This window comes from Phaethon lepturus, unplaced genomic scaffold, assembly GCF_000687285.1.
Source record: "Phaethon lepturus isolate BGI_N335 unplaced genomic scaffold, ASM68728v1 scaffold12512, whole genome shotgun sequence".
NCBI classification, from domain to species: domain Eukaryota; kingdom Metazoa; phylum Chordata; class Aves; order Phaethontiformes; family Phaethontidae; genus Phaethon; species Phaethon lepturus.
The window spans coordinates 31,413-55,644 of NW_010526014.1; the positions used below are offsets into that span (position 1 = coordinate 31,413).

Here is a 24,232-nt window from a genome sequence, read left to right on the forward strand (position 1 = left end):
GAAAGTAAACACTTCCCACTCAAGGGAAGACTTTCTTTTACATTGTGATGTGGATTTCAGACTAATTTTTAACAGAATGAAAGACAATTAAATTGAATTTGTTATTCCACCTCTTAGAAAAGAGCAATGACAGTGCAATCCTTGGGCCAAAACAATGATGTCTAAAACAACTGCATACATTTTTTCAAATTCAAAGGAGAAAAAAGCTAGCACAGAGCTCTTCAAAGAAATTTTTCCTCCAACCCTTTCAACTATAAAGTTTGTACAACATAAAATCAAGACCTGAAAATTGGAAATCATCAAAGGGAGGAAATTCTGATTGTAATACGTAGTCCTCCTCACTCATTCATTTCTTCTCTAGCACACCAAAAACGCATCCTCCCCAAGATAATAGCCTGCAGCAAGTACTATTTGTACAAGATGAACAGAATCTACAACATGAATGTCATTAGCCACACTTAAGTATTTGAGGTATGAATGTTTATCTTTGGAAAAAGTTTCCTTTTCTGATACCTTTTTGTTGTGATTCTTTTTTTGTTGTTTGTTTAGCTCTGTTTTTCAGTGAGTGATGTGTGTTCTCTATAGCTTATAGCAAAACAACTAACTAGAAACAGGAATTTTGGTAGCAGCAAACATTACAAAGCATAGTTACTTCCCTGTGTATATAGTATACTAGTACATTTGCCTTAGCACTATCCCACAGCTTGTATATGATACTACAAGTTTAACTGAATGAAGACATATGCTGTTTATGAAGACACAAATGCTCTTTAGCATTTACTCAAGTCTCTTTGTATATTTAACCAGGATCTGGCCACTACAGTCTATAGCCTGCAGAAATGTACATTTTGATGCATGTTCTCCATAAATAAGACTGTACAGGGGGATCACTGATAAACAGATACAGAATTAGAGCCAACCCACTTAGTTCAGCATTTTGCTCCTGATAATAGCCAGAGGAAGGAGTAAGAAACACTACGGGGGCTGGAGACACAATAATTCATCTCTATGTCTCATCCTAATCCTTAGAAGCTGTCAACTGGCCTCAAAACCAAAATATGAATTGAATTTCTGTTTCAAAAAAAATATTATTAGAATTAGTATTCAGTTTCTTTTTGCATCTTGCCAAATTGTTGGCCTGGAGCAACATCCTGTGGCAATGTGTTCCACAGTCTAATTGTAAGTTGCATGAAAATGTACTCTCTTTAATCAGGAAAGGAACACTTGTCTGGCTTGATGGACAAATACTGCTTGTCTTGCCATTCCATTGATGTGCTGTCATACTACACTGAGAAACCAACAAATATGCAGAGACGTGGCACAGTTCATACTGGGAGGACACAGACTCTGAATAGCAATACTCCATCCTTGCTTTGCATGCATGCACGTATATGCTTCAGTAAACTTTGCACATCAAATCAGCAAGGTCAATACAAGAGAGCAAAAACACTTCCAAACGCTTTTCTCTGCTTCATTTATCGTCTGCAGTTGATGAAATATTCATCAGCACCAAGTCCTCTATCTTTACCAAGTAGGCCTCTAACTCAGTATGTGTTGAAATGCTATTTTTTTCTTAACACATCAAAACATCTCAGAGCTACTACATAAAAAAACCCCAACTTAAAAAGGTATTTTAGAGATGAGAACATACTGTCTTCACTTGCTGTTGATGGATTTTGCTGTCTAATAAAGCAAACAGATTACTACTGACCACAACCAGGGGTAGAATCAACCAGTCTTAGTAGTCTGTACTGCAAAATAGTGTAGCCATGGCTAACTATGTCAGCTTCAGGTTGTGGTAGCCATTCAGAGGAAAGGCATGGGGCTCCATGTTACAGTAACTACTCCAAATGTTTACTCAGCTTCATTAAAGTGATTTTACTGCCACTACTTAGCTGCTGTGGTTCAAACGCTACCAGTATCCAAATGCAGTAGTTCAAAGTTGTCTTGAACTAGTTTATGCTCCACTGTCATCACAGCACCGGCTGAAGCGTGGACACCCACTTAATTAGCTATCTGAGACCATGGAAAGATGCAGCAAAGCCAGAGAATCTCTTTCTATAAGCCCATGTATTTTTACCAGAATGATGACAGATTTGTCCCTGTGTAGCGATTAATGTGAATTTCACCTTGAAAATTCTGAGCTTCTTTTTTATTTTGCTAACTGATTCGCCAATAAAATTATAAAAGCATAACATGCTGAAAGCTGGAATTTTCTTCCTGAGCTGAAATAAAATATTTTGACATTTATTAGTTCCATAAAACTTTGCTAAAAAAATAAACATTTTTGAGTTCATAAGAACCATATGCTCGTCTGTTTATAAAAAAAGAGCTGTGCTGGGACATTGAAAAAACATTCCCCAAGAACTGCATTCTTTTTTAACCCTTTTCCTGATTATCAGGATCTATACCACATGTCCAGAGTCACAGCACCTCTGGAGACCTGTGTCAATACCATTAACCGTGTAGCTCTACAGAGTTGAATTCCAGCATTATTCTGCATTTACTTCAACTGGTATGGCTATGTTAGGTGTAGCTGGAGGGTGAAAGGAATTACTTTGAGTAGCTTAGCAGACATACAAGGCAGCCGTGTACCCTGAGAGACTGCATATGCCTTCTATCAAGGGAGTCCTATATCTCCTACAGTCCTACAGGATCAGTAAAGCTTCCCCAAGATTTGCATTATCTTAGGAATTTTCAGTTGTTTGGTGACCTACACAACCCCAGTCCACAGTATTCATGAGTAGAAAGAGGCAGCATCTGAGAAGGATGCCTCAAGGAAAGGGTGAATGACTGGCAACGTTTAGCAAACCTATGGCAGTTCAGGCTAAACAGGCTCAGACCCTAAGTTTAAATCAGGACAGATAATTCATGCTGGATACATTTGAATTCAGATCAAGTTTTGCCTTCAAGCAAGGAAGCTTGAAATTGTCCTCATGTGTTCTGTTTCCAGAGCGTTTTGAAGCATCGTTCAGGGTAGAGAGCCTACTGTGTAAGTCACTGTAATGCATAGATGCAAAGTTTGCATTAGAAAAAAGGTATGGGGAAAAATTTTGTATTTCTTCATTTACAGAAATCTCATTTGTATTAATTTAACTCTTCATTCCTGTTTTCAGAGGTTTAGGTCAGCTCCATTCTGAAAGAACATAAGGCACCTTTCAGCCTGACTCCCTGAAGTTTGTTGTCTTGCAGATTGACTCTCTGGTGTCTGATAAGGCACAAACACTAATTTAAACCCTTATCACAGCTGGTGCATTCAAAATCTCTCTTGTCTATGTGGATTCTTGAGCATCTAATAAGGAAAGTGGTCACACTACAGACCTTCCCTCAGGGAGCACTGATTTACATGCCACTACTCTATCCTGTTGTCTATGTTCAGGCCATTTTAACTCTAAGTTAAAAGTAGCATGGCTGAACATTGAACCTTACAAGTCCTCAGTCCTGTTTCTGGCTCAGTCATGTTGTATGTCTAATGCTGAAGTCACACAATCCACCTCAAGTCCTTACCTTTAAAATGTGGGTAACATTTTGCTATCTCGCAATATGTTGCAAGGATCATGAGAGCTACTCAGACTGTGAAGAGGGTCAAGGCTCTACACAGGTTTCAAACTTAGGCATATCAGTAGTCTTCACTGAGAGGGAAAACTAAGTGTGTCATCTATATCCTGAAGTGCGTTATTCTGTCCTGGGAAGAATGTGAACACCATATACATAAAAAAAACCCCCAAACATTACCTTCTAGCCAATGCTTACTGAAAAATTAGCCTTCACTGTACAAATCTTCCAGCAATCCAGATTTCTACAGAGGACTACTCACCTGTCAAACTGAAAAGTCTTGTTTATTGATGCATGACCAGGACGGTTACACTTTACAAGGACAGTTTCCTAAAAGAAAAACAAAATACTTACAGTTAATATCATAGGCATACACACAAAAAAGAAATATTTATCATTTCTAACATTCCATGTGATGGCAGTAATTAAGGATCATGAAGTCCAAGACTCTTCTCCAGCAGTCACCAACACTGAGGCTTTAGAGCCTGTATATTGCAGTGAACTAGCAAGACCACAAGAAAGGATCTTAAAACACATTCAGATTATTAAAGAACAACCAACGAAAAATGCACGCACTTAAGTTCACAAGAAAGATCCAAACCCTTACCTGAACTTCTTATGCACCTAGAAAGCCACAGGTAAGTAAACCCAACCTCCCTAACTGCCACCACAGGTAGAAAAAATGGCAAAAACAGCCCTTTATTATAGGGTCAGTTTTCACAGTGCCTTTTCAGATTGATTTCATATATATTTGTGCCTAGAGCTGAGCAGAAGATACACATTTCATAGAATAACATGCTAGTCCACAATTGTGGGAAAGAATTGCACTAGCACAATTGGTAGAAGTCCATGAGATTTTAGTGGAATCCACTTTCCAGATGGATTATATAGTAGTTTTGTAAGTCTGACAGATATTGTTAGCAGCTCTTTAAATTATTATCAGAGTGTAATCACAGCAGTCTGGCATACCTTACATAGCAACTTCTGTGCCCTTCTGCTCCTCATGGCATATGTTGCTTAATTGCAGAGAAAAGTACAGAAAAAAGATGTGGGAGTTTACAACAATTTGGGTGGAAGCTCACTAGCACACAAAATACTTCATCTAATTCAAGGAGGTTTCCTAGCTTACTAACCCGTGGTTACATTACTGCATTTGATGGGAGTGCTGAAATTCCTACTGTGTTTCAGACAAGTAGCTTGGAGTGCTGAACTAACGGCCTTCACATGAGTATTGCCACAGAATGAAGTCGTAAAGAGCTGAGCAAATAACGACTGCATAACAGCATGCAAATGGCTAATAAAAATTAAATTTCTTGTCTTCAGTTTACAAGCATTTCTTCCTCTTGGAGAAGGCCAATGTATCGCTATCAACTTAGTGGTGACAACACTCACACTGCAGAATGAGCTATGTTACCCAGTACTGGCAAACCTAGCAGCAGTACAGATGTGAGTACAACACTTTGCTACAAAATGGCCTGACAAAGAAATTCTAATAGGATCAGTAACTAAAAAGCTCTGGGGGGAGTCAAAAAAAAGAAAAGTTAAAAAAAAAAAGGAAAAGGATACAGAGTTATGGAACACATTTCTGATTGAGATATCAAATTTACTTGCAGACAGCTTTCCCTAAGGTGAGAAATGGGACAGAAAAAACTCTACTTGCATAACACAGAAACAAAAGAATTGCTAATAGGCAGAAATTTCATATAAGCATTGGTAATGATCTTCCATTCTCATGAGATCAGTATGGCCTAACATCTCCACCACAGCTGCTGGCCTACAGAATTTCATCAGGCTTCCCTGTCAATAGTGCTTGTGAAATCCATACAGCTGTCTCATATGAACACTGAAGAACCCTTTTTTCATGCCAGAGTCACAGAATACTCCTAGTCTAAGTTCTTTCAGGGCAATATGAATCATGGAAATGACAAAAGGATACTTCATAAATATTTACAACCTGTCCTGACACCCAAACCTGACTCCCCAAGCCTGGGGAGCAGTTCAGTAAGTGAAATTCAGCAAAGCAGAGAAATAATTTTTAGTGAGTAATATAGAATAGTGGATATAGACATGACCACAGAATCCAGCCATGATAATTATAATTTCTTATCACTTGTTATTGCATATCTGCTGGAGGCTATGCCCCCTATCCCAAGACTACCGCTCCACAGCAGAGCCAATCTAAGGGAGGTTGTGACTGCTCCTCATGTTCCACTGTCAACTTCAGTGCAACTGGCTGACATAGCACTGGGGCTGACATGGACAGCTTAAAGGATTCCCCACACTGGGTAAGCACCAGGGAAAGAAACCTCTAGCTGGGGATGGTGATAAGCAACTGGGAAACAATAATGTCTCCGACTACTATAGCTACATCCATCTGATCTATTACAAAATTATCTCCCAAGAAAAGGTGGGTCTTGGCTGTGTTAATTAATGTTTTCCCGGTACTATCCTATCCTGAAGAAACCGCAGAATCTTGCCCCTTCCCTGATATTCAGAGCAGCCTCTTTGCCATCCTCTTTTTCTCAAGTACGCATAAATGAAAACCTTCTCAAAATGATTTGAAAAGAATTAATCACATAGAGGCAGCCACCTTCTTTTCTCCGTGACAAAGGAAGTTGGATTCAAACATCATTTCAGGTTATTAGGCTAGGGCAGGTGCCTCAGGTGCCTGCATAATTGTGGAGCGAGACAAACATATTTAAAGTTTAATTCAGATCTTAGGTGAATGACTTTCCCTCTGGAGGTAGCTACTTTTCTTCAGCAACCACAAGGGGAGTCTGGAGTGATTAGGCACCTCATTTAAGTGTCTACATTTGGTGTTGTGAATCCAGGTGAAAATAGAGCTACTCATTCAGACATGACACCTATATTCACTAGTGCACACAGCACACCCTGCCAGAGATGGACAAAATTACAGAAAAGCAGCAAGTGGGAACCTAGACCAGAATCATGGAATGGTTGAGGTGGGAAGGGACTTACAGAGATTGTTGAGGTCAACCCCCTGCTCAGAGCAGGGTCAGCTACAGCAGGTTGCCCAGGATCATGTCCAGTCAGGTTTTGAGTATCTCCAAAGACGGTGACTCTACACCCTCTCTGGGCAATCTGTTCCTATGTTTAACTCACAGCTTCTCATGTTTAAGCTCGATTTCCTGTATTTCAATTTGCACCCAGTCCTCCTTGTTCTATCACCACTAAGAAGATTCTGAGCATTCAGTACCTTCATCTACTCATTTTCACAGTGACAATACCAGCACTGCTCAATGTCCTAATGTACATGGAGCAGTTCAACCTAATGTGTAGTGTGTACTCACTCTCCAGCATTATTGCACAACAAGCTTCAGAAGAAAGGCTCAGACAGTTGTTACTGTTATGCTGAGGAGCTGGGCATACACAGGAAAGCAGAGAGAAGACTTACAAAAATCTTAAAGTATCTAATAAATTGAAATTAAATACTCTTCTGTGCATCCAGTAAAACCCTAAGCCTTTTTTCAGACTTAGAATCAGAGTAATGATTCTCTAGATAAGATGAGCAAGTTTACAGAAAAGATCACATATGTCTTTTGAGGAATGATATGAATCTCTAAATAAACAAAAAAAACCCCACTCAAAGACTAAATGGAATTCATGTAGTCTCAGACTCACAAAAAGATACACAACCATTCTGTCCAAGTGTCAGTTCTGCCTATTTACAGACAGTTTGAAGGAAGTCTTAACACAGCTCCTGGCAGAAGAGAAGCAAAGCTACTTTATACTGTGATTTCAGTCTATCACTACAAGACAGATGTTTTCCCTATTCTAGTTATAACATGACAAAGCTGTAGCATAGATGAGACAGATCAGCATAGTACTAGAGCTCCAGTCCAATCTAGGAACAACATCAAGCTGAAGCTTGTCCAGAAGATCCAACCAGAGTTTCCAATACGTATGCTGGACTGCGTTGTGACTCTGGTTCTCAAATGCAGCGCTGCTTTCTAATGCACATTATCTCTAAAATGATCATGGCAGAGAACTGCCTGGTTATGTTACATACATAGAATATTTTCAGGGAAAAATCTGGAAAGACAGACATGATCTAAAAAGCAAAACTAATAAACTCAGCACCTCTATCACAGTCAGTCTTCCTTCACCTTGATCTAAAACTTCCTTTAAATCATAACTACTTGTCTCGAAAATGGTTAGCTTGTTTCCAGAAATAGGAGCTTTGACTGTGTGGCAACTCTACGCTTAATAACAAACCAAGCCCCATAATTTCATCTGAAAATTGCATATTTATGCTAGCCACAAGCATAACACCTTTTTAAAAGCAAAATAAGCAGGCAATAAATATTGTTCTCCTCTACTTTTGTTAGATTAGTCTAAAATGACTGCTTTTTGTAAAAAGTCAGTTGTACTTTTATCCTCCCTCATGAACACCGGAAGACTGGAATTCTTCATAAACATGAATACTTTAAACAAAAAAAAATTTTTTCTTAAAAAAAGAATCATATTAAGAAACTAACGCAGAGACTTACGGTGTTCGATCAAAACTAGAAAGCATTTTAACCAAATAAATGTCAAGGCAAACCAATAAAACATTTGAAGTCAATGTTGTGTTTTCCAAAAATAAGTTTAGTATCTTGCAAATTTCATTTTACAATCAAGTCCATGTATACATTTATTTTCCTGGAATATTTCATACAGACTTTAAAACATAACAGGTTAGCATATTGAAGGTTACCAGGTCACTGCTTCATAAAAAAAATGAAATAAATTCATAAATTAAAATTCATAAATTGGCATAAGCAAGCAGACACTGCTTTGCCTGTAAACGTATAGATACTGTAACACATCAGATATCTATATGAAATAATACAAAACCTAAATATTATCTAATTTCACCTTTACGCAATGGAATTTAACAGGTCAGAAAGGCTGTGGCATTTGATAGTGCAAGAAATGGGTCATGGCATCCAGAATACTACCATTACAGATCCCTGTTTTTAATCTCCTGACATATTTACTGTTTCTTAGCTGACTCTTCATGTGCTCCATTAGTTCCTAATTGCACATATATATATATCTCTCCAAGTATCCACTTTATGCAAGTGAGATCTGCCTAATAAAGCTATAATTTGGGAGATTTAAATGCATAACATAATGTAGGTCACTTCAGCAATATTTTAAGCACTATACTATAGAAGATAATCTGGCTAATCACCATGTAAGTAACGGTGAGCAGCCAATTAAAACTATGGTGGCTACGAAAATGAAAACCCAAGTTAGTACTCTGACTTTAGCTTACACTACTATGCCTTTTTAAATTTTATATCTTGGTAACGGCCTCCATTAATGCTGAAATGTCATCTGGATTTGCATCCTCAATGCTCATTCTCCTTCCTATGATGGCTCTACGCCAGGACCCTTTAACATGCTTGACTGCAGTACCATGTAGGTTGTCGTGGTTCATGAGGTATCATATTTTTCTCTTAATGCATTAGCTGTGTTGCAATAATAAAATGAAAAAAGCCTGACATAATTTTAGAAATAGTTGCATCAAATACAAGTGGCTCAAAGGGACTGACTGCAGGAAGTCTGCAGTGGTTTGCCTACTGCAAACACACAACCTCTGGTTTATGGGTGACTGCACCAGCAGAACATCCAAGCTATTACTACTACAGAGTCAGGAGGAAAATAGCATGAATCAACAGCTATCGCACCCATGGGTGATCAAAGCTGGGCACTGATTGACAAGAAAGTAGCTCATTTTTTTTAAAATCCATGGTTCACATGTCCCTTTTGAATCTCCTTCCTAGCATCTGTGAATGTGCTTTTGAATTTCACCATCAAATACTCACATCATCAATTGCATATGCCACTTTTTCTGAAAAGTTTCTTTGCCTGTAAGAAAAAAAAAAAAAGCCAATCAGGGAAAAAAGGTACCTTTCAAACCATAAGTGTTCCATTTAGCTGAGAAAAGTTAATGCTAAAAATGTCTGTGAACTATACATTTTCTGAAGAGTACCTTTCAGAATTGCCATTTTTATTGTACCCCATGTACATATTAACACCACAGTTAATTGCAAATAAAAAACAAATTAAAGTGCAATCAAGCAAAAGAATCTGCTTTAAAAAAAATTTAGAACAAACCCAATTAAGACTAGTTCATATGCAAGCCATTATATTAAGATTGTAATGTGCGCTTGTAACAAGAGGCTTTCACTTTAGAACATTAAAGTGAAAAACACCCTCTTCTTAGGTATTTGTCCCTGATCTTGCATCCATTACTAGTCCAAAAACTGACTGGGATTGCTGAAGTGTATAAATTCATTCGTATGTGTAAGTGTTTTGAGAATCAGTCCTATTTTACTTAAATGTTTTGTTTAAAAACCAAACAAAACAAAAACATGTTTTGTTTAAATTACTTTTTGATATATTAAGGAAGTTAGTCTTAATGATTGTTTGTTTGGCCTAGTCCATCCTGTTTTACACTGCAGCTCAGCACCTGATTGCACTATTCCATACAGCAACAAAAATGGTGAGTGGGTTCTTTCCCAGATATATCAAGCACTGATTAATGCAAGTTTCCCCTTTAGGCTTCTTGAAATTTCTTGTCTGCTATTTTTCATGTTGTTTTAGTTTAAAAATTCTGTATTTCTTTAAAGAGTTGCCAAAAATTAATAAACTTTACTGAATGTACTCTTTTAGTACCAGCCAGCAAAAGTAAAATAAAGCCCCAAATCAGTTATTTACTGATAATGTTACTGGTTTCTAGCCACCCACCTAGTTTTCCCCTTCTTTCTTTCTTTGTGTATGTTTCAATCCCTACCTTCTTTCATGTTAGACATCTATGGAGAATTCAGCTTGTTACAGCACATACTTGCATCTAATCCCTCTTTTCCTTTTGGATCTCGGAATGTTTTGACACTTCAGTTACGGTAAGTGTATTATAAATTAGGGATACAGAGCCAAATGATACTGAAATAGAATTACCAGTGTTTGTGCTGACAACAAATCCGTTCTATAGCATTACAAAATGACTGCAATGCTGAGTGTGTGCCTCTACCCATGACTTCTGACAGTTATTACATTACTCTATCCCAGACTTTGTAAAGGATAGTGAATATACTCTACACGGATTGCAGCTGTGTTACTTCTGCCAAGCCAGGCATAATCCTGGCTGGCAGAACAGCTATGGCTTTCTATTCAGGTGGACATACTTTTAGACAAAGGGATAAGATTGGCTAAAGCCGATTTAGCAGGAGAAAGCAAAGGAAACAGCAATTAGTTTCTATGATACCATCATTGTCTCCCCAGACACATAAAACAGAAAAATCAAGAAAGCAGTTGTCCTCACATACATATAACTATTATTTTCTCTGTATATTAATTATGAGTCAGCTAAGACCTAACACAACCAAAATAAATTACCTATCTTGTGATATCGAATGTCCAGCAGCAGTATCAAAAGGTAGTAATGGTCGGATCCTGCAGTGGACTCTGATGTTTCCTCTCAGTTCCTAGGGTTAGAATATTAAGATGTATTTAACAGAAACTACTGGAAAGGACAGATACACTGGAATTTGTGAAGGGGATATGAACATTTTTAAGAAAGCAGGTGTTTACAACATCACAGCCTTAGACTCTGCGGAGAGAAAAACAGTGTCAATATCATTTGTCTTGAGAATTTAGGAGAAAGTACTTGAGGAAGTATGAGCTCTTCAGAGCTCTGGAATGGTGTAGCCCTCTCCAATCCATATAGAAAAAAAAGGCTTTCAATCTGAGCTCTTTTCCCCTCTTCAGTCACCTTCCTCTTTACTTGAGTTTCTTCAGACACCTATATTAACTCAGCAGACAAGATTATACACTCCATTTCTCTTCCAGCAGCCCCGATGAAGATGTGGAATATAAAACATTTTGTAGCTTTTCCTCTCCACTGTGTGTTCATACATGACTAAAAAGACAGTAACTGATTTTTCTCTGCAGGATATTTCAGATTTCAGTTTATCTAACCTGGTGTTTTTCCTTTCCTTTTGTTGGTGATCAGTTCTTCTCATTTTGTATTAGGGAAAACAGCTTGCCTGCGATAACTAGTGACCGCTGGCATTAACTCCTCACTGCCTTGAGGAATATTCTTTGAGTAAACTGCAACACAAAGCAGAGTTTGGAAGGCAAGAACTTTTTAACAGAAAGCTTCATTTTCCCAGGTAGAAAAACTTAAAAGAATTTTGTTTGAAGGCATCTTAAGTTTCTAAAAATCAGGTCCTGAATCAGGCAACCCAAAACTAGTCATTAGTCAAGAAGGTGAAGAAACTCAAGTTTTGTCCACTACTCAAAATGGATGATACTTCTTAGAGCAGTATGTTGCATGAGTGCATTTGGAAGATGCTTGTGTAAAAAGAATGGGGTAGGGCTTATTGCAAGACAAATGTGCCTCAACAAAGAAACGCATCATATATAGACAGCTGCAGGAGATGATATATCCATGAAAAGTACATTCATTAGTTTTTTGGTGAGGAAATTATGGGCATAATTACAAAATAAGATGTTCTGTCATTAAATATACTTACAACTAAGCTGTTATGTAGAGCTCTCCTCCTCTGCTTTTCTTTCTCATATCTCTCTGTCACCTCTTGTAGAGATTGCTCAAGATCAACAGCTTTTATCTGAAACACTAGAAGAAAGCAGTTTCAAAGAACTAAACTCTGTGACTTTACAAAATGAATTTTCCAGTAGCACCTCATGAAATACAAGCATAAACCTTTTTAACTTCTACCAAAGTTTAATAAGGAGGGTTAGTTCCTGATCTACTAGACACCTCTGAAAAATCCCATCACACTTCTTGCTACGAAATGGCTATGCGAAGTTACAGATAATTACCACAGGTATACATGTGAAATCTTGAAACCAATCAAAAATACAAGATATTTAAAGGCCATTCAAATGTGTCAGTTTAGTTACAGTAATGTTATCTGTCAGTGAAACCTGAAGCCTAAACTTGAAGCAACCTGCTTCTGGATGGGGCTGTCACTTGCAAGGCTCATGCCATATTTGCAGATTATTAGATCCATGCCAGCTAACTTCACAAGAAGTTAACCTATCATTGGGGGTGTCGGTTGATGAGAAACTCAATATGAGCCAGCAATGTGCGCTTGCAGCCCAGAAGGCCAACCGTATCCTGGACTGCATCAAAAGCAGCATGACCAGCAGGTCGAGGGAGGGGATTCTCCCTCTCCGCTTTGGTGACACCCCACCTGGAATACTGTGTCCAGCTGTGGGGCCCCAACATAAGAAGGACACAGACCTGTTGGAGCGAGTCCAGAGGAGGGCCATGAAGATGATCAGAGGGATGGAGCACTGAGAGAGTTGGGCTTGTTCAGGCTAGAGAAAAGAAGGCTCTGGGGAAACTTATAGCAGCCTTCCAGTACCTAAAGGGGGCCTACAAGAAAGCTGGAGAAGGACTTTTTACAAGGGCATGTAGTGATAGGACAAGGGGTAATGGCTCTAAACTGAAAAAGGGTGGATTTAGATTAGATATAAGGAAGAAATTCTTCAATATGAGGGTGGTGAGGCACTGGAAAAGGTTGACCACAGAAGTTGTGAATGCCCCATCCCTGGAAGTGTTCAAGGTCAGGCTGGATGGGGCTTTCATCAACCTCGTCTAGTGGAAGGTGTCCTTGCCCATGGCAGGTGGGTTGGAACTAGATGATCTTTAAGGTCCCTTCCAACCCAAACTATTCTATGATTCTATGATTCATTCTCAGCCTCATTTACAGTGCTACTAATCCTGTAAAAGAGCTATAAGGCTCCCCTTTAAGATACATGCATTCGCCTCATGGGTAGGATTTCATAAAAAAGATTGATTTTTTTTGAACCCCAGGGAGTCTCCTTCACAACACTGATGAGAGCAATAGGGATCATTATAAAAGCCTTCCAACTTCACAAATGGTTTTATTTCAGCCCAATTACATTAACACTGAGCAGGCCTAAAACAAACATACAGCCCAGAAGGCACATAATGTGACTGTAAACCTGTGTAAAAAGCAAGCTTTCAGGAATCCCAATGGGAAATCAGTCTCCCCAAAAATTAGTGAGTAGTTTGAAGATGTAGAGTATCAAGCAGTCAAAACCATAGTCTGAGAGCTGAGTTAGCAGGATGGCTACCAGCCTCAGGATGTGCTACCTTACAAAGAATGGAATAGACTTAAAATCTCAGCCTGTCACACATATAATTTATGCTCTCCAGTATAGACTAAAAATCAGATAACTTCAAGAGACATTTGTCTACACTAGAGATTTCTCAAATCTTATTTCTATAATACCCACACTGTTCACCTCCAGCTCACAGTGTTCTTCCAAATACATGCATGCAGGGGAAACATGATGTTAATAGTTAAGGAATCAAAGTCTAGGAGTTTTACTACGAAAAATCCTTTTCTTGCATTCTGTCTGTAGAGTAACACTAGTATGACTTGGTTTGGAGAATCACATGCAAATGTCTTACAATAAATTGTCAAAAGTGACTCTAACAGTCACTGACCCCTAATCATACAGTATTTTTCAAAATATGAGTTTGGATTCCATTTGATTATTTAAGTGGTCTCCACAATAAGTATCTTCATTTATAAATTTGTGTACACACACTTTTAGTTCTTGAAGTCTCTTGAAGAAGCAGTAAAACAAAGCAATAGGTGCTAAGTGTATTCCTCCATTCTTGAAAGAAAGAAAAATATTACTAGTTTGTTTCAGTGTTTAAGTGGTCTCTTCATGAGGACTGAGAAGCCTACTGGACATTACAGATCCAGTTTCAGTTCGCTTAGGCCCTAATTACTCAATTTTATTTATTTTTTTTCTAACTAGCCCTCCTACAGTGAAAATGACTGTGAAAACAGAAATCAACCTCAGGGCTTCCTAATTTGATACCTAGGCTTTTGAGTTGACAAGTGAAGGACTGCAGTCTCTATAAAATGAGTCAAGTTGTTGCATTTAGCAGATGGTATTTTGACATTTGTAAGAGTGAACGGTCAGTTTTAATGTCCATCTTCTGTAAAGCTTTATGTGCAGCATAGAAAAACTTCTTGAATAGAAGCGCCACAGAGCAAGTTTCCTAATGCATAAATTACTTCTGAATTTTTAATTTTTCTGAAAGCGGAGCTATATAGTTATAAATATAAGCACTTATTTAACATTTTCCTAGCTTTCTGCTTGGCATCAGCTGCAAGATAGTCAGAAATTACATTTTCATCCATAACCTAGGGGCAGCCACTGGGTGCATCTGTTTTAAAATACTAAAACCCCACTCTTCATTATTCAAGAGAAGTAGTGACTACATGCCTGCAGCCATTACAGACATTCCTTTCCCCCACACTTTGCCCACCTCATTGACCTGCACAGAAACTCTCTGGGAGCTGGGGATGCTGGTTTTTCTGTTTAAATGCACTCACTGAGTGCAGTTAGGATCTTCATCAATAACCAGACCAACAGTAGTAGAAGAGTGATGGCTTGCAAACGTGTTCAGGATTGTAACGTTTCTTCAATTGACAGTCCTGGTTAGGGCAGTTTTTCATTCCCTCCCATTCAGTGCTGCACCAGACCTTCTGCTATGCTCCTTCTTGTTGAGTAATTTCTGTCCTGGATCAGCTCCCTGATCTGTTTTGTGTGCGGTCACGTAAACAGTTACACCAGCATAACGGAAAGGCCCGTGACGGTGACATGAACAACAGGAGCATCATAACCTAGAACAGCCGCAGCCTAGCACAGATATGGATGTGTAGCTGTCCCCGTAGTACCCTGGGGTTTTTTATGTTTCTTTCCAGACTAGATACCAGTTTAAAAAGAAGGTCAAGCTGACCATGCCTTCTAGGAGAAGCAGCTATGATGTAATAAACTTAATTCCAAAACTTCTTTTGAATTCAGCTGTGTTTTATGTCCTGTGCTATAACATTATTCTTCGGGCTGCTGCAGTATTTCTGTTGCTGGATCCAAGGTCCCTCTCGTCCTTCCCTACTCTATACTAAGAAGGAAATGCTTTTCAAAAGAAGCTGAGCTGGTGAGACTCTGCTGTCGAGTTGAGGATAAAAGATGATGGTAGTTCACATTCCACAAATACAAGTCCTCAGCACAATGCAGAGCTCAGCTTTCTCTGAGAGGAGGACAGCACATAGGTGCCAGCATATGGACAAAGTGGGAAATAAGCTCCTTATCCAATTTTTCCTCTTCTCCACCCCAGAAAGAAAATGTCCTGGAACCACAAAGATATTTAAGTCACTGGGCTGCAGCAGCTTTCACAAGTCACCTGCAGCAACTCCTCTGTCGCTTGGACAGATTTTGCTCCTTAGTACCCGCCATTTTGTCAAGCAGTGAGAACAGTGGTTTCCCCTCCCTGAAAACATGTTCTGCATGCACAGATACTTTTGTTTCCTCTTTCTGATGATACCTGTGTGGTGAAGCAATCTAAAAAGTCATCTTGATTTTTTAGAAATTCCTACCCTTCCAGAAATCTGCTGAATTACTGCATCTGCCTAAATAGTATTGTTTGCACTCAGGTGGCCAGTACTTTTTGCTAAAATGATAAGCAGCTTTTTTTACAAGGGAAACAGCCCTATAACAAAAGAATAATGGGCACTTCTCTCTCTTATGAATTTACTACTACTTAAATTTCACTGGGAAAGATGGCAATAGCCTGGTTTTCAGATGGTGAATAAGTATTTCTAAGCAAGGGACTACTCAGTTATTACAGGAAGATTTTATAGTTTGCTGCATGTCAACTACAGCCTTGAAATTAATCTACTTGAATGTTTCTTCTATAATTATCTCCCCCGTTTTCAATCCCTATTTTAGGATTAAACTAATAACATATATTATGTCCAGAACACATACTTTGGGCTTTCTTTTTACAAAAGATTATATGTAATTTAAAGATGGCAATTCTGACTGTCATATTTAACCTTAACAATAGAATCTCCATCTAAAAACATTTGACAGAGAACTGAAAGATGGCCACATTAAAAACATAAGTTATCCACCTAAGTGCCTACACACTATTTTGTTGTAGACAAGGAAGCTTCTCCTGGTTACGATTTCATAGAACAATGCACCACAAAGTGCAAATTGGGAACAGTCAACAGGAGTCTGCAAGGCCTTATAAGGAATACTTACTATTTATTTACACCACAACAGCTCAAGTGCCAAATCCAACCCTCTATCTGTTCATTTAGCCCCAGCTTCAATAAGGGAAGCATTCACCTTTATCTAGGGTTAATTTTCCACTTTGGGGGTTTTTTTGCCATTTTGAAGACAACTTGATCAAGCATTTTCTCTATATGGGTAATACAGTAATCAAATCAATTTTAATCAGAACTTAGTACATAACACACAGGGACAAGTTTTGCAAACACCCATCACTGAGAATGCTGTTTGTTGCTATTGAATGAGTAGTCCCATCCGAATCAAAGCAGTCCCAAAATTAAATATTTCAATCAAAAGTAAAGCAGGAGAAAAATGTACCTTTTAAATGCCAACACATTAATATTCAGAGCATCACCCAGGAACTACGATTATAAATTTGTGTATTTGTTGTTAGCTCATCAGGCTGCTAAGCTTCAAACAATTTAAGCTCTGTATGCATCATGTGCTTCTCAGGCCTGGTAGATGCTCCACCAGAATCAAGGATATTGAAAGCAGGTACAGAGATCCATGCCAAGAGATCCAGGTGCAGGACCCATGCACTTAGTCCTCAGTGATGAGGGCAGAGAGCACCAGTGCACTGCAGGGTCTGCTTTGTATGTACATAAACAAGGAAGGACCTGAATTCTGAAACAGTAATCTGTGTGGTGTTACTATCTACAGTCTAGCGAGTGGAACTTGTTTTGATTTGTAAGTAAAATTTTCTCCATAAACACACAGAAATATTAAAAATCCAGTCTGTCCTAATTTCAGGAATCTCTGAAATCACCTGAATCTTTTTGGTACAATTGAAACCGGACAAATTTCAGCTAAAGCAACACATTCTTTATTCAGTGATTCTAAAATAGTCAAGATAACAAGCCTGAGAACTTCAGATTTAAAAAGTTACATCTGAGACAACTCAGAGTAGTCTAGTAGCAGCTGCAATCAACACAAAAGCTAAATCCAAATTATCAGTCATAACCTCTGCAGTTATTTGTACTCTAATGCTTCAGAACTCCTTGCTGATGTAATGTCAAACAAAAAACAAGTTCTACAGTTTCAGTGACACATTTCTTAAAAATCAAACTCAACCTTTTAATGTTAGTAACATTTAACAATGAGATTGTTGATGTTACATTGAAATATAAGTGCAATGAGCCTTACTTTGCATTGCTTCATTTTGCAGCTGTATCCCTTGGACTGCTGTCAAAACTTGGTAAAGGTAAGTCTTGCTTTGACGCTGAAAGTTTTTTGAAAGCTCAAGAGCAAATGAATGGAGGCTCTTCAGGTCTTGCTGAAGCCTCTTCTCAGCAAGAAGAAAAAAATATGTTATAAAGACACAAAACCAGCAGTTAAGGAAGAATCAATATAACACCACCAATAATTATGGTGAGATACCAGTCAGGAAGAACCCTTTACTTGATGAAAGGAAGTCTTGAGGAGTATATCTTTCAGCGTGTTTAGAGAAAGATCCTGCAAGATATTTAGCAATGTCATTTCCTAAAGACTTCAGCAAGACTTCGTGGATTCTTACTATCTTGTGGTACATACTTCAACCATAACACAGCTTTAGGAATAACAAAGTCGCTTTCTTATTTCATCAAACAAAAATAAGTGTGTGTGAGCATGGGTGTCTTCTGTCCACTTATAAGAGATATCCAGAACTAGCAATGAAAAATTGTGATCCATATATCCCTTACTGCATTCATTTCCCACACTTTGATCAGAAGGTATTTGCTAAGCTTCACTCTAAGTGATTTCTTAAATAAGCCAGTTCTATGCCTTCCTATGAGAATAGATGTACTTTGAAAAGATCAGAAACCTTTAGAAAGGTGTTTTAGAAACCTTCAGAAAAGTATTTGTATTATGGATATAACTGAGCATAACATACATGATGAGACTTTTAAATGTTTATGTTCACTTTTAAGTGAATATAATCCACACCAATGGAGCTCTCCAATGCTTTTTTTAAAGGATCTGCCTATCTGGTTAAAGTATATCACAATTATTGTTTTTGGGGGGATACCTGTATGATAGTCAAATCAGGGATTGCAAGATTTTGATTACAAAAATATCTAGCTCAGGTATTGATAGCAGCCTATACGCAAGATCCTGGAGCTCAGGAGCAGCCACTTTAACCAGCTGCAGCTTCTCAGGTGACTGCAGCCTATTGCAGCAAAACCACTATACATTTTAAGCTAATTCAGGCATTGCTACACTCCACTGCAAGCACTGCTGTGAATACGGTAAGGCCATAGATCAAGTTCATATCTGACCATTTTCTGTGTTTTACTATATTTGATAAGCATGTAAATGTTTAGGGCATAGATTATGCCTATATTACTACTAAATGTCTTTACCTTTATTGCCCCATGCAGCTGGGTTAAAACAGAACTCCTCTGCAATTTCTGCTGCTGGCCATGAGCAGAGTAGAGCTGCAATACTTCATTAGTGCTTCTTCCAGCCAAACCTTGATACTGTTAAAAAGAAAAAAAAAAAAAAAAAAAAAAAAAAAAAAAAAAAAAAAAAAAAAAAAAAAAAAAAAAAAAAAAAAAAAAAAAAAAAAAAAAAAAAAAAAAAAAAAAAAAAAAAAAAAAAAAAAAAAAAAAAAAAAAAAAAAAAAAAAAAAAAAAAAAAAAAAAAAAAAAAAAAAAAAAAAAAAAAAAAAAAAAAAAAAAAAAAAAAAAAAAAAAAAAAAAAAAAAAAAAAAAAAAAAAAAAAAAAAAAAAAAAAAAAAAAAAAAAAAAAAAAAAAAAAAAAAAAAAAAAAAAAAAAAAAAAAAAAAAAAAAAAAAAAAAAAAAAAAAAAAAAAAAAAAAAAAAAAAAAAAAAAAAAAAAAAAAAAAAAAAAAAAAAAAAAAAAAAAAAAAAAAAAAAAAAAAAAAAAAAAAAAAAAAAAAAAAAAAAAAAAAAAAAAAAAAAAAAAAAAAAAAAAAAAAAAAAAAAAAAAAAAAAAAAAAAAAAAAAAAAAAAAAAAAAAAAAGAAAAAAAAATCACACTCTGAAAAGACATGAAACACAACAGATATACATATACGTGTTAACAACACTAATTCCATTACATTCAGTAGAGTTACAGTGGTGCAAAACTGTATCAATAAAGCACTAAGCAGGGTTTTCAGAAATCAAAGAAACCAAAGCAATTTTTAAAGGATGTGGAGAAAAATGCTTTCTAATAATCTAAAACTACCTATTATGCAAAAGCAATTTTTATGCCCAAATATTTTTTGAGGTGTTGAAATCAAAAGGAAAACAGAAATGATGCAATTTAAATATTTACAGGCAAGAACACAAAAAATAAATCTCTGTAGAGTACTTGTGAAATTCTGCAATATGACAGAATCTGCATTATATTGAAAACTGCATTTTCATCGTTAACTGACAGTCGCAGTGCTTAAAATGAGCTTCAACTTCTTCAGCCACTTTCCCCTGCAACCTGTTGATATCTATCATTCCTTAACCAGTAGCCAATAGCCTCTTTCCTTATTTTTGGAATGCATTTGAGAATGCTGTCTGTATGAGCCAGCAATGGGCGCTCATAGCCCAGAACGCCAACTGTAGCCTGGACTGCATCCAAAGCAGCGTGGCCAGCAGGTCGAGGGAGGGGATTCCACCCCTCTACTCTCCTCTGCTGAGACCCCACCTGGAGTCCTGCATTCAGCTCTGGAGCCTTCAGCACAGGAAAGACATGGAGCTGTTGGAGCAGATCCAGAGAAAAGGAGGGCCACAAAAGCGATCAGAGGGATGGAACACCTCTCCTATGAGGACAGGCTGAGAGAGTTGGGGTTGTTCAGCCTGGAGAAGAGAAGGCTCCAGGCAGCCTTCCAGTACTTAAACGGGCCTGAAAAGAAAGATGGGGACAAACTTTTTAGCAGGGCCTGTAGCAACAAGACAAGGGGTAATGGTTTTAAACTAAAAGAGGGCAGATTTCAACTAGATCTAAGGAAGAAATTTTTCGCAATGAGGGTGGTGAAACCCTAGCACAGAGAGGTGGTAGATGCCCCATCCCTGGCAACATTGCAGGTCAGGCTGGAGGGGGGTCTGAGCAACCTGCTCTAGTTGAAGCTGTCCCTGCTTACTGTGGGGGGATTGGACTAGATGACCTTTAAAGGTGCCTTCCAACCCAGAGATTCTGTGATTCTACGATTTGTTTCTAGCACAGACTTAATTCCACTTTGTTCAGGCCATAAATTCTGTGCTGCAGTTCCCTGTTATTTAAACTAACAGCATAGAAGAGTACAACAACATGAAAGAGCTAAATCTACTCATATAATGAGCTTGATTTAATTCCAATCATCTGATAATGATAGGTGAAGAGTAAACATTTAATTGCAGTTTACCTACAGATGACATCTGCAAGAACAACAATACAATGTCTGGAGCTGTTAGAATGAAGAAAGATTACATTTTCCAAGAAAAGTACTTCACTTATCTAAACCAACCTTTTCATGTGGCTTTTTCACTTCATATACAATACCTTAGCACTAATATAAAAAGTTTTTATGCAGAAAAGAAATAGCAGGAAGAAATTATTTTAGAAGAATTCTGTTTGTTTTTTTGTTACAGGCTTTAAGCTCCCAGAAATTGAGACCAATTCTGTACAGTGTTCAGGTGTTCTTGCACTCTGAGGATTTTCAAGACTCATGTTACTCAGATGCAATATTTACTAACATGCTTGACCAAAGTGCATACAAGTAGCTCACCAGAATTAGTACCTCTAATCACATGTGAAAACTTAAGCATATATGTAAGCAATTGCACTACTCAAGCCTTACTGTTAAGTAAGATTAAGCTAGTTAAAACCTACTTTTAACATTTAATGCGTTTTCCACCACCTGCACAGGTTCCCCTTGGCTCCCTCATTTTTCTCAATGTGGACAATAAAAGCAAAATGGTCAATTCTACTTTCATCGCAGTCAACCTCTCATGATTTCCACTATCAAGTTTATCTTTATTGCAAAGGCTGCCTTGGTTTTGAGGTTTTCTCCATTAAAATAATGTTAACGTTCATCAGAATTTTTTGTAGTCCAGAACTCACAAATTTGTCCTCATGCATGAGAAGCAAAAAAAATGACTACAAAACTTTTTATAGTCAGCTTTATTATAAACAGAAGTGAAACTGAACTACTTAATAGCGTTCTCCAAAGTGAAATCTCAGTTCTGCAATCAGATACATTCTGGCAGACTTGTTTTTTTGTATGGAAGACAGCAGGATCAGGACCTCAGGGACTGCAAAGAAAAGCAAGGGGCAACCCTTACAATATGCTTTCAGGATAATAATATAGCAGGCTGCAGAAAACAGTGGCAGCGTTGGTATTTGTGATTGTCTTAAGGACATAAGTACGGGAAGATCTATATCAAGAGATAACATTTTTGTCAGACTGATGCAACCTACAGACAAACATTTACACTGCAAATCCTAATTTATGGCTACCCTCATAAGTTTATCTCTAAAGCTCCCTCACTCCAGTCAAAACAAATCCCATTAGCTTTTACAAGTTAAGAATGAGACCTCTGTTAACCCTGGTCACTGTGACTGAACTTGTTACAGCTCAATCATTCAGACAGATCTGAAGGGTCAGTGACTGACAGCTGAGGGCAGTAGCTCTTTTCACCAACATAGCTGGTGAGATATTGAGAGATAGGTGCGACATTGCACAACCTTAAATTAATCTAATTAAAATTAGTATTCTTTTTAACGGAGACTCTTCAATTAAGGTAAAACTATTTCACGTCAGTTTAGCTCACGTTTTCAGATTGCTGGTGCAAATGAACCAAGGAAAAGCAAAAGTCTTTTAAGTGTATTTAAATAACTGCCTGAATAGAAACATCAGTGCAAGGTTAATTGCAAAGTGTTTACATGAATCATTTGACCTGTTTTCTGACTGATGGTGAAACCATGGAACACTGCCATGCTCCTCAAATGTCTGTAGGTATGTGTATCTTCCAGCACATTTTGCAATAAACTGATTTTTTGCAGTAAAAAAAAAAAAAAATTTGCTGGATTTGGAAAACAAGGCTTCATTATCTAATACTTAGATAACTACTTCCTATATCTGATGCATCTTACTGACTAAAATAATTTCTTCCTTGTGTTTGTGAGAGTAAAAAAACCCAAACAGCTGAAATACTTAAGATTTTTGGTAAATATTATAAAGCAGAACAAAAATAATAGAAACATTTGCTCAGAATCAATTACAGTATTCTTCTGTATACCTAGCAAAACTCATTTCAGATGTACCATCTGCTTTGAAAAATGTTAAACCCACTTTTATCCACAGGTGTTAATAAACCCGCAGGGAGGACAAATGGCTTTCCTGAGGTCACCCAACCATTTAATGTGTCAGCCCAGATTAGAAACTCTTGGCCGATGGCCTCTATCACAACTAATACTCACAGCTGGCTCTGGTCTAGCAGTGCAGATCAATATACAAAATTATGTAAATCACTGAAGTCCTACCTTTGAAGACCCCAAACATTATCACATTATCTTGTGTCAGTAATGGTTGAGAAACAACGTACCCTCTGTAGAAAGATATAAGGAAACGAGGACATCCAGTTGTTGCTGTACGCTCTGTGACTGACTTCTGCAACAGTACCTTGCCTTTTCTAGACGAGTGTAACACTAGTGCTATGAAGACATCCAATAGGGCATCTTTGGTATGTCTACTCATAACTAAATGTCTTTCCTGCACTGTATGAATAGGCTTTTCAAAGGATCATCCTAATTGTGTCTAAAAAGTATTCCTTTAAAATCTATCATTGTCTTCTAGGCAAACATTTTCCCTGTAAGCAGAAAGCAATATACCATATTTAATGTTTGCAGAGTCGTTCCCTTGGTTCACTTTTGTAAATTTAAAACAATGGTAATTATTTAAAGGTATGTTAACTTCTAGTCACTTCATCAGCCTATCATTATTGCTGATAAAAAAAAAAGAAAAAAAAAAGAAACGAAACATTGAGTCTTAATCCCTTCATAGATTTCCCCAACAGGTAAAGAGTACAAAACTTGAAAACAGGAAGACAGATTTCAGTGTCTTTTTTTTTTTTTCCCCCTTCTATTTTCATAAGAATTCTTTTTGGAAAAACAAACAGTAGTTACCTCTGCAAGTTTTAGATGAAGAACAGCATTTTCAGTTTCCAGGACAACTATTCTTTCTTCTTTGGTCTGAGAAAAAACCCACCAAAAACCGGAAAGGTAAAAATGAAATAAATGTGAGTCTGACGAACATTATTTCGTTGTAATAGTTTTATCACATTCCTCTGTTTCTCTGCCTTCGAAAAATCAAAGGACTACCTAACCCCAGTCTCCTCAGCACAACATCTGTCTAGAAGCACATAAAAAGTAGGATAAATTCGTAATATTCCATGATTACCTATATTTTTTGTCACTTTGCCTGCTTACGTGGAAACGCATACCTACAAAATTTTAACTGCTTTTGCTTTATAAAACCATCTCCCGACGTTTTCCGGGTCGCTAGGGTAGCGCTATTTTATTTATTTATAAATACCCGCACGGCTCTAGACCTTCAGTGG

The 24,232-nt window shown here is 37.4% G+C and overlaps 1 protein-coding gene across 1 annotated transcript in view; it reads right to left on the reverse strand.

The window, feature by feature from the left end:
* Positions 1-23,864, reverse strand: part of KIF25 (kinesin family member 25) — a gene marked incomplete at its 5' end in the record, with an annotated part of 41,889 nt that extends 18,025 nt beyond the window's left edge. The window contains 6 exons of the mRNA XM_010282947.1: positions 3,818-3,885; positions 9,390-9,432; positions 10,963-11,051; positions 12,102-12,205; positions 17,863-18,001; positions 23,799-23,864. Of these exons, the coding sequence (XP_010281249.1) occupies positions 3,818-3,885; positions 9,390-9,432; positions 10,963-11,051; positions 12,102-12,205; positions 17,863-18,001; positions 23,799-23,864 (509 nt within the window). The remainder of the gene's footprint in view (positions 1-3,817; positions 3,886-9,389; positions 9,433-10,962; positions 11,052-12,101; positions 12,206-17,862; positions 18,002-23,798) is intronic.
* Positions 23,865-24,232: the final 368 nt, after the last annotated feature.